This window comes from Spinacia oleracea, chromosome 4, assembly GCF_020520425.1.
Source record: "Spinacia oleracea cultivar Varoflay chromosome 4, BTI_SOV_V1, whole genome shotgun sequence".
Taxonomy (NCBI): domain Eukaryota; kingdom Viridiplantae; phylum Streptophyta; class Magnoliopsida; order Caryophyllales; family Amaranthaceae; genus Spinacia; species Spinacia oleracea.
Genome location: NC_079490.1, coordinates 135,998,222 through 136,009,751, shown reverse-complemented (window position 1 = coordinate 136,009,751; position 11,530 = coordinate 135,998,222). Strand labels below are relative to the sequence as shown.

The 11,530-nt window shown below is 39.6% G+C and overlaps 1 protein-coding gene and 1 non-coding gene across 2 annotated transcripts; one reads left to right on the top strand and one right to left on the bottom strand.

Moving 5' to 3' along the window:
• Positions 1–1,833: 1,833 nt before the first annotated feature.
• On the top strand, positions 1,834–2,205 carry LOC130471927 (uncharacterized). The gene has a single exon (XM_056842284.1). The coding sequence runs from the start codon at positions 1,834–1,836 to the stop codon at positions 2,203–2,205; it is 372 nt and encodes a 123-aa protein (XP_056698262.1).
• Positions 2,206–10,372: 8,167 nt separating this feature from the next.
• LOC130460344 (small nucleolar RNA R71) lies at positions 10,373–10,479 on the bottom strand. Its single transcript, XR_008920238.1, has one exon. It is a non-coding gene; the product is annotated as a small nucleolar RNA R71 (small nucleolar RNA).
• Positions 10,480–11,530: the final 1,051 nt, after the last annotated feature.

Here is an 11,530-nt window from a genome sequence, read left to right as displayed (position 1 = left end):
TGCGAAATTGTAGTAATTTTAGTCGTATCTAGGTATTTCTTACTTTTTGTGAAATTTCATGTTTATATTTGAGTAAACGTGAAGGTTATTAACCTTCTTTCTGAATTATAATGGGCGCATATTGTTGTTGAAGGAACTACATATTCAATTCTTCAGAGAGCTGGTGGTCTAGAGTTATGTTGTCAGTTGATCTTAGCAGTTCAAAACTCTTGATAAATTGCCTGATCCGCCTTCCTTCTAACAAACAGAACATATTATGAGCTTAGTTGTTATCATATTATCATTTTTTTTGTAGCGTAATGGTGTAAAACTTTTTGCTGTTGGAGCTACCTCATCTGTGGTCAGTTTAGTTGAAACTGATTACTATATTTCTTCTAGAGTTACAAGGACATTATTGTCCAAAAGATCAATAAAATTTAACAATTTTACAAGTTGAAGACAAGCTCTATCTTTTTTCAGATTGGTACAGAAGTGACAAATATGTTGATCAAGGTAAGGAAGGTTGTTGATAAATCCGCCTCATATGAAGTAGAAGATATTCCAATGCTGCCAACTAGCATTGCATATGGCCATTCGTGATGTAAATTTGAAGGAGCATGGTGAGCTAAATGAAGAAGAAATATAGATCTAGCAAATGAGATGACAGAGTCTCTTGTTTGTTTTTGGGTCATTTTGTGATTTCTAATTTTATTGAATTTGTTTTCTATGGATTTTAATTTTATGTATTTTTGTCATTAAAAACACTAAATTGACTAGTGAACAACTATTTTGTAATGCATGTGTCCTATGGGCACTAATATTGTAATATTACTCTCTAAGTCAGCGAAAACCTTTTGTTATTGGCATCATTTCTTAAATAATAATAATAATAATAATAATAATAATAATAATAATAATAATAATAATAATAATAATAATAATAATAATAATAATAATAATAATAAGTCGTTGCATTAGGGAAGAAGCGTTACGTTATTTCATTAAGCCATACCAGATATCCGTCGCATCAGCTAAAAAAACGTCGCATTTGCTAAAGAACTAATGCGACACACATCTAAGGACTGTTGCATTAGATATTCAGCTAATACGACGATATTCATTTTCCGTTGCATCAGGGGATTAATCGTTGCATTAGGCCTAATGCAACGCCAACGGATGCAAAGGTTATTTGTCATCACATTAGGTCTAATGCAACGGATTTTCATGTCTACTGCAACGATTATGGGTGTTGCATTAGATTTGAAATGTAGTAGTGAAAGTACGAAAACTTTGACCGTAAATCTCTATATTATCAAAACGTTATCATGTAAGATCTTGTTAGATTAGTCTTGGTATGTATTAGCAGAATATCAAGTTTTATAATTTTTCACATGCGGAATTGGATATAATAGTGGTTAAATATTGCATTGAAATCCGTGCAAATAGTAAGTGTAAAGAACTTTAAGGAGCGGAGGTAATATTTACGGTTTTTTCATGAAATGCCCCTGAGGTTTACAAAAACGCACCAAATACCCTCGCGTCGTTTGAATCACATAATATACCCCTATTTTTTCCCAAGTTTGCACCAAATACCCCTAAACCGACCTTCCATTAGTCCTCCGTTAAATCGTGTTTATAATTCACAGAATACCCCTATTCACAAACTTATTGCACAATATACACCTATTTTGAAACTAAGGTTGCACCAAATACCCAACTTGCAGGAATTTGAATTTAACTAGTTTGATTAAACCTAGGGAAAAAAATATAGCCGTTATGTTCTTGCTCCTATAAATGCTACTAGTGTTCACTTCACTTGCATACTTTCCCCTCTACAAGTGTTCCTAATTAGCCATGAGCTCTCATTCAAAAACCGAATCTTCTTCCATCCCAAATTTAGCATGTATTAGAGTCCCAAATAAAATTTGCTCTTGCGGGAGAAGATTTTCCATTAGAAGCTCAGAAACGAGAAAGAATCCGCAAAAACTTTACTACAAGTGTGATCCTTGTGACAATTTCAAGTGGTGCAAAGGTTTTCTTGATCAGACACTTGAGGAAGTTCAGAGCAAGGGAAACAAAGCTGATGAAAACAGGGGAATGCATGAAGAGTTGAAGCTATTGAAGAAGAAGATTAACCAACAGAAACAGCAGATCAATTTTGCAATTAAAATTGGTGTATTAATGTTTGCATTTCTGATTTTGGATATCAATGAAGTAGAGTTGTAACAAATATCATGAAATAAAGAGAGACTTTGTTCCATAAATACTTGTTAAAGTATATTAGCTTTACAAAAATTGATCTATAAGTGGACAAACAACACTGAAACTGCACAAAAATAGGTGTTCTAAGCATTTCACTGTTTCTAAAAAATGATCTCTAAGTGGAAAAACACCACTGAAACTGCACAAAAACAGGTTGTCTAAGCATTGAACTGTTTTCAAAAACTGATCTTAACTGAATTGACCAAGTTAGTTTAACTTTGTGCACCTACAATTCACAAAAAAATGTTCTCAGGATTGTCAAGCAGCTGTCTTTGACCTCTTCCTTTTGTTTGGTCCCCCCTTTGATGTACTTTCTCCTGCTGCACCCCTCTTTGAAGTGCTTGGTACAGTGGCATTTGTTCCTCCACTCTTACATGTTCTTGAGTTGTGACTAAACTCTCTGCACTTTCCACATTTGACATTGGTGTTCCTCTTCCCCTTCCTGGGTTCATTTTCCCCTCTCTTTCTCTTCTTAGCAAGTCTGCCAACTGGTCTTTTGATGATTGGAGGTTGAATGGTAGGGAGGCCAAAGTCAGGCCACTGAGTTGGATCTGCCATGGGATGAATGTGTTCAGCATAGGTGAGTTTGTATGCAGCAGCCTTGAACCATGGGAGATATAATCATGGGGGTCCAGCCTTTGGTCATATATCTCCCTCAGTGCATGCTTGCAGGGGATTCCACAGATCTTCCACTTCCCACGGGCACAACTTCTTGTTGCAAGCCTGATTGGGAAGTTGACATGTCCAGCCCTAACCTCAAATTCATCCCCTCCACAGGCTGTGGCATAACATAACCTGGACTCAGCTATTCTTTCCTCCAACTCTTTTACTGTATATGCAGTGAGCTGACCATCCTCCATGTCAACTGCCTTTTCAAATCTAGCCCTAACCTCTGCATACAACAACTTCTGATTGTTGTACACCAACAGAAATAACATTAAACACAACACAAAAACAAACAACACAAAACAGGGGAATGCATGACTGTGATTTGAGGAGTTATACCTTCCAATAATGAGAAGACATGCATGTCTCTGAATGGCTTTGTGCATGCATTGAATGACTCCACAAAGTTTGTTATATTGTCATCACAACAAACAGTAGATCAAACTTATGCCTAGACCACTGCTCAGTGCAACTGTCCAAGTATGCAGCTGCATTTGCATTATACTTAGTGATCTTCTCCATTTCCTTACCATACACATACTCATTGTATGCATCATTAGCTATCCAAAATAACTTGTGGAATGCAGATCCACTGAAGCCATTGTTCTTACAGTTCCTATATAAGTGTTGGCAGCAAACTCTCCTAGTTGCTCTAGGAAAAGTTTCTCTAACTGCCAATTCAAATCCCTACACAGAACACAAACATGTACATTAATGTTACTCGGGTACGTGTTCAAGTGTCCGACTCAGGAATAATAAAGCATAAAAATAAGAAGAGTAAAAATGAGTACATACCTTCATCTTATCACTGTTGAAGTTCCAATCATCACTATTGCAACCCTCCAGCTCAAACATTTGCCTCAAGCATCTCATGAAGTAGGTCCAACTATCACAGCTCTCAGTGTCCACTATCCCATAGGCCAGAACAAACATTTCATTGTTCCCATCAATGCCAACTGCTGTGAGTAGAATGCCCTTGTAGAAACCACTTAAATGAGCCCCATCTATTCCAATTATAGGCCTACAACCCCTTAGAAACCCTCTATATTGTGCAGCAAAAGAGAAGAAGCAAGCTCTGGATTTAGGGTTCACATCCCCACTACTGGTCCCCCATGTTATCAATGCATAACTCCCTGGGTTAGTTTGCTTAATCATCTCAGCATATCTAGGCAACAACTCATATGCTTCAGCCTAACCACCATATAGCTTCTCCTTGGCCATACTCCTAACCTTGTACATCAACCTATTCTTCACCATCAACTAGAACTTCTCCTGTGCATACTTCCTCAATGTCTCCACTAGAATCTCAGGATTAGCCTCTATTTCCCCCAACATGTGCTTACACAACCACTCAAAGGTCACTATTGGGTTCTCTTCAAGTCTCCCACAAGTTCTTTGGGACCCACTAATCACCTTAATTGCCCAGCTAACATTGTCAAACAACCTACTGACATGTATCCTCCAGTCACATGTTTCTACTACACACACTGCTGTATACCTCCTATTGTCAGCCCTCTCAACACTAAGCCCAAACCCCAACTGTATGAAGTAACTTCTCAACACTTTTCAAGAAAGGTGGCCTTATCTGGAAAGATCAACCAAGGTTCTAACTTAATGGACCCATATGGTTAATGAGTATATATTTTACCATTCTTATAGGCCTTATCCATCTTTGAATAACCATCCAGACAGTCCTCAAACCCCAAATCAGGTACATCATCAGGAAGAACCTCATCCTCAACATCAAAATCAATCCAATCTCGAATAACATCCTCTAGTTCAGACTCTGATTCCTCATAATCTGAATCCTCACTCCCCTCTTCTAAAAATACCTCACCAACATCAGCAAACACCCTTGGTGTCTTAGACCTTCCTGTACCCTTTCTCCCTTTGCCCTTCCCTTTGGGCACCCAAGTCCCAGCCTTCTTAGCAGTCACTTTATTAACCCTAAACCCCTTAGGTCTAGCTTTGCCCCCTTTCTTTTTCACTGGCTGAGCCTGATCAGGTGGTGTTTGATGGTTAGGCTCATCATTTTGGTTGTTCTGTGGTGGAGGAGTGGGTTGTGGTGGTGGAGGGGTATGCTATTGTGGTGGTGGGGTGGGTTGTTGTGGTGGTGGGGTGGGTTATTTGGGTTATTTCTGTGGTGGTGGGGTGGGTTGTTTGGGTTGTTTCAGTGGTGATGGGGTGGGTTATTTCTGTGTTGTTGGGGTGAGTTGTTTGGTGGGTTGTTTCTGTGGGGGTTGTTGGAGTTTTTTCTGTGGTGGTGGGGTGAGTTGTTTGGTGGGTTGTTGTGGTGGTGGGGTGGGTTCTTTCTGTGGTGGTGGGGGTTTAGCTAATGTAGATGGCCTCCTTTTTGGGCTTAGCCTTGGCTTTTGACTTAAAAGCAACATGATTTTGCTTTTGGGGGTGGGAAATCTTGTGTTGGTTGTGGTTGAGAGCCACCTGAAAACACTTCATCAACATCATCTTTGCTAATGATTCTCACATACTCTTTGGTCAAGTCCTCACAATCAACCACATGGACCTCCATAGCCACAGTGAACTCCATTTGTTCCTGTATTTCCCCCTCTTTCCTGTTTTTTCCTCATTTCCTCTTCCTCCTCTCTTTGAGCCCTCAATGGTTCCTCTTTTGTCTCCTTAAGCTTCCTCTCTTTTTCCTTCCTATGATTCTCAATTGTGGCAACATAAGTCCTAAACACCAACCCTGGATTATTTATTCCCTAAACCCAAATTTCAGCAGTGTCTTTACCCCAATTCCATCCCCACAGAAGCTTTAAGGTCTTATCATCATTCATCTCAACCTTACCACAAGGAGACTCAATAAACAAGGTAAAGGTACTAGGAAAAAAACATCTTGCTGAACTGATTCCTCAAACATATCTAGAAACAACTTCAACAAATGATATTTTTCCATGTCTGTAACTCTAATACCAAAGCTATGTGATCCATAATGCAGTAACAACCAAATAACAGTCATCCTAAAGGAAAAAATAAAGAAAAAAACATGAAATTTCATTCCAACAACCACAATTGATCAATAACCAACATCGAATAATCAAGTTCATCAATAAACAATACATTTCCAGGAAAAAACAAACACTAACACTAACAACAGATTTGAGCAATTTCAAAAAAATAACTGACAATTTCACAAACCCTAACCCTAATCCATTTCGCGAAAAAATACTACTTTACAAGCAAAAAAATACAACGACGAAGAGATTATTACCTGGAAGTAGATTATCCAACTTCAAAAATGGCGCTTCCTCTTCGACACTAACTCGCGCTGTAAATCGCCTCAATTTTCTCCCTTTTTTGTCGCGAATGAACCAAAATCACACCCACGAACTCGCCTTTAAGGTGCGCAGCAAATTTCACAAGAAAAATGAAGATCTACCCAGAATTACTAGGTTTCGAGTAGAGTTGAAGCTTGAAGAAGAACATGTGAGAGGTGAGAGAAAGAGAAGAAGATGAGAAGTTTTTTTTTTTTTGAGTTTCTGTAAAGGGGTGAGAGTCAAATGGCGCCATAACAAAATTAAGGGCAAAATAGTAAAATGCAACTAACGGCAGACTAACGTCCGTTAACTCAAGGTGCATCTCATGAACAGTACGGATATTCAGGGGTATATTATGTGATTCAAAAGACGCGAGGGTATTTGGTGCGTTTTTGCAAACCTCAGGGACATTTCATGAAAAAACCGTAATATTTATTATTTGTTACACTGTATTTGTTAGTTATTATTCAGTTCAGCTCAGTTCAATTCAGTAGTTCAGTTCAATTCAATTTAGTTAAGTACAATAAAATTCAGCTCAAAGAAACATAGCTAAATGGGACTTCATATGTAGTAATAGTAGCTTGTACATGTGGTGACGAATTTGATCAACGGTAGTGGTGGTTTACAGATGGTCATGAGAAAACCCTTATTCCAGATAAAGAAAATGAGTTCATGGTCTAAAGATGGTTGTTGGTCATACCTCATGCCAATCACTATGCTTTTTGGGGTAGATATATCTGACACATAACCCAACCCGCCAGGTACTTGTTACGCTGTAAATTTCAACATAGACACGTCCAAATTCAGATGCAATCATGTAATGTCATGTTTTCATAACTAAGACAAATTTCACTTATTACCGTGATTTATTGTTAGGGGTCGTACCATCTTTTTCACTAGGATAAATACTTTGTACAAGTATAAAATATGGCACTTGAAGGGGCCTGGTCGTGACACGACACAAGGGAGGTAAACAGAAACAAAAAAGACAGTGGACAATTCAACAAACCAAACCAAGGTTAAGAAAACAAAAGAAAATCACCGATTTTGACACACCCCTTGAGATAAGTAGAGCACGAAAAATTGTTTCTAGGAGTGATGGGCAAATCAATTTTTAGTATGCCAATTAACACCATTCTCGTGGGGGCATTTGGTATATGGGAGTGAGAATTGGGGAAAAATGGATGAGATATTGATTGGGAATCAATTGATGGAAATTCATTAAACATTTCCTATCCATGCATTGTTTTTTTTAATGTTAACGGAGGGAAAAAGCCCCCAAAAGAAGGAAAAACAAATACCAAACAAGCTGTAAAACAGAAATCAAAATAAACAAGGAAACTAAGGAGGAATGAAACATGGTAGAGCCACGCCTTGAATGTCCTCGTCTAACAAAATATTAAGAGCTAAAGGAATATCCTCAAAGATGATGATCTTGTGAGGTTGAGCCACCCTGTGGTTGGTGAGCCAATCGGCAACACGATTTCCTTCTCGATAGACATGGATGACCTTGGTTTCCCTGTCATCTTTGTTAACCATCACTCGACAGTAGTCAATAAGGTGGGCACATTCACCCGTTCTAGCAGCAGTACTTCGAAGAGCTTGTAGCCAGGCGAGATTGTCAATTTGAATACACACTTTACTTATGTGTAGACTTCTTACTAGCTCCAAGCCTCGAATGAGTGCCTTTACCTCGGCTCTAAATGTGTTACAGTGCCCAAAGTTTGCTACCAAGGAAGACACCAAAACGCACCTAGAGTCACGAATGATAGCTCCCCATCCAGCTGGTCCAGAAGAACCTTTTGCCTCTCCATCCATGTTTAGTGAGTACCAACCTGTTGGAGGTGTATTCCATGCTATAAAAAGTTCTTCCCTTCTTGTAGAGCTACATGTGTTATCAACGCGTGTAGCCAAGCTGTGCCTAGTCTCATCGAAATGCACTTGGAGGAAAGCACCCCAGTCAGGTGGAATTTTCTCACTTCACTCAAACACGTAGCAGTTTTGACAATGCCATATCCACCATAAATCTTGGAAAAAATAAGTTGGCCAGATTGGTTCATGATATGTGTGTTTTATATAGAGTTTTTACCCCCGTCCCTTAGTACTTTTTGATCTCAAATGAGCTCTTTGGAGCGATTTTTAGTACTAATGTGCTCCTTGTAGTGTGTTTGTAGTTTCAGGTTCATCACTGTAGGAATTAGCATATTTTTGTGCATTTCCTACTCATTTGAATCAATACAAGAGATTATGTACTTTCGAGATCACAAACATTAAGTTTGAAGAGTTTTGAAGCAAAGCGAATAACGAAGGAGTACAAAAATGATGTAATTTCCACTATTTTAAGAATAACTCAAGTTATACAACTCCAAATGATGTAATTTCAATTGGGTTGGATTTTAGACTTCAATATCTTTCCAACAAGTGGTCACTCGCCTAATTCCGACGAATAACGAAGGAGATATGACGTTTTGAAGATAGAGGATCGTGCAGTTTCAACACGCGCCCGATCGGGCGGTCATTCTGGGCCGACTATCCGCATTTTGCAACCGCCCGATCGGGCAGAATTTCGCCCGATCGGGCCGACTATCGAGCACATCGCCCGATCGGGCGACGCCAACCTCCAGCGTATTTCGCGAGTTTTTATTTCCGATTTTGGGCTCTATTTTGGGCAAACTATAAATACTAGCCCCTTATATTTTTAGTGACATCTTTTATCTAGTTTTCTAATTACTTAGTCTATTTTAGTTCTCTCTATTTTCTCCAAACACTTAGTTTTAATTTTAATCAAAGATTCAAGCTTTATTATTCCATTGTCCTTTAATTCGGTATTATTTCTTGCTCTAATTTAATTCATTGCTTTAATCATGTTTTCCATTATGTTAATTGCGTTGTTATTTATTATCATGAGTGAGTAGTTTAATTTCTAGGGTTTAGGGGATCCATGAATGCATGATTGGGATTATATGTGGACTTGATTATTGATTGATTGATTATAATTTCTATAGCTTATTCTTATTGCTCGTCAATTCTGTTCGGCCGGACTATTTTGATTTGAGTTTGATTAACCTTAGATTATGCGCCGAGAGGTATAAATCTGATGTTTTTGGTCTGTGGCTATTAGATATGAATTATTTCTAGTACGTAGCGAGAGCCCGCTAGTTGTTCTATCCTAAGGAATTCATAAGATTCGAGAGATGCATGTTTTCCTAGTTATGATTGTTAATTGATTGTTATTGTCCGTTTTCCAATCCCGATCTGTATTTATGGTGAACTGCTGCCCTAGATTCCCTTAATATTGTTAATTTCCGGCTAGATTATTTGCTTTAGTTTAATACACAAACCAATCCAATTCTTGTTACCAGTAGTCTAGATTTGTCTTTTGATTGTGGAAAGAACAATGTTTCCCTGTGGATACGATCCTGACTTCCCTTGCTACCTAGCTAGTGATTTTAGGTTTATCTTTGATTAGGTGATACGACTTTAGCCTGTCAAATTTTGGCGCTGTTGCCGGGGAAACGGTTTTATTTTCTGTTATTAATTGTTTTTCTAGATTATTGTTTGTTACTTCTCAAGGGACTCCCGTTCCTTGAGATCGGATCTCACGACTGTTTTCTAGTTTTTGTTTGTTTATGCCCAGGACTGTCCATACCAGCGATCTAACTTCGTTCGATCCTGAACCTGAACGGACCTTCCGTAGACGACGTAGATTCGTTGAACAGTTGAGAGACCATTCTGACTCTGAATCCGACTATCTGATTAGCAATCTATTCCATACAGATTCAGAGATGGGTGACCAAGCACCACCACCGCCATCCCCACTTGTGCCAAGGCTTACAGACTATTCTAAACCAAGTCTGTCTATGCTTCCCAAGGCAATCATGCCTTCCATCGCGGTCGAGAATTTCAAGATCGAACCCCAGCTGATAAACATGATCGAGAGACACCAATTTGGTGGGGAAAAGGGGGAAGATCATAATCTCCATATTCAGTCTTTCATTCAGTATTGTGCCACCATTAAGCAGAAAAATTTAACACCGGAGCAGACTATGGAGATACTCTTTCCATTTTCATTGAGTGGGAAGGCAAAGCTATGGATTAACAGTCTCAACCGCGCAGCTATGAAAATCACCGATTGGAATTCCTTGGCCCTTGCGTTCTATGTTAAATATTTCCCACCTGAGAAGACAGCTTGTCTAAGGGGTCAGATATTAGGTATCTCTCAACAAGCAGATGAGAGTTTGTTCGAGGTTTGGGAGAGATTCAAGGACCTGCAAAGAGAGTTCCCACACCATGGTTTGGATGACTGGTTCCTGGTTCAGCAGTTCTATAATGGTCTGGGTAATGAGTCTAGGTGTCTTTTAGATTCAGCTGCCAGTGGGAGATTTATGCAACTGGAGGTGCCTAGAGCTTTGGAGGTGATTGAGGAGATGGCCATCCATAGTGCCCAATATGGGAATCCTAGAGGTTTTGCCGACCGGGGTGTTAAGCATGAGATGAATTCTATTGAACAGCTTACTGCTCAGCTAACTGCCCTACATCACAAGTTAGATAATATACAGATCGCATCCTCCCAATCCACCCAACATGCTAGTGTCGCTGCAATGAGTGCCCAATCTTCCAATGTCTGTAATAGTTGTGGGATGCAAGGCCATTATGCACAGGAATGCCGGAGCTCTATCGAACAATGCAATGCATTCCAGTCCTACAAGCAGAACAATCCGTACTCCAACTCTTACAATGAGGGGTATAAAAACAACCCCCTACTATCATATAGGAGTACTAATGTCCAGAACCCCCATCAGATTCAACACCTTCCACCACCACAACAACAGTACCAACCGCCACCACAACAGTCATACCAACCGCGGAGTAACTACAACCCGCAGCCTAGTGGACCACCTGGTTTTCCTCCACAACCTCAACCCACACAACCTGATCCCATGCTTGTAGAGATGAGGAATATGATGTTGGAATTGCAGAGATCTCTGAGCGAAAAGGATGCCAAAATCGATGCCCTCACTGCTCATAACAAGATCATGGATAAACAGTTGGCACAAATGGCTACTACTCTTGCAGAGAGACCCAAAGGTCAACTCCCTTCACAGCCTGTGACCAGAGAGTCTGTAAATGCTGTCACTTTGCGGAGTGGATATGAGTATGATGGGCCGCCTATGATTATTGAAGAAGAGGCTGAAGTACCTGTCAGTGGTGCTGTGCCAGAGGAAGGTGAGAAAGTGGTCAAGGAGAAGGAGGCTAGCACAAGGGTTGAGAAGAAAGTTGAGATACAAGTTCCACCTATCAAACTTCCCTTCCCTCACCTTCAGCTAAAGAACAAGCTAGACAAGCAG

Bases quoted from the DNA above. Each gene is read 5' to 3' on its own strand.
- LOC130471927 (XM_056842284.1), top strand. From the start codon at position 1,834: ATGAGCTCTCATTCAAAAACCGAATCTTCTTCCATCCCAAATTTAGCA.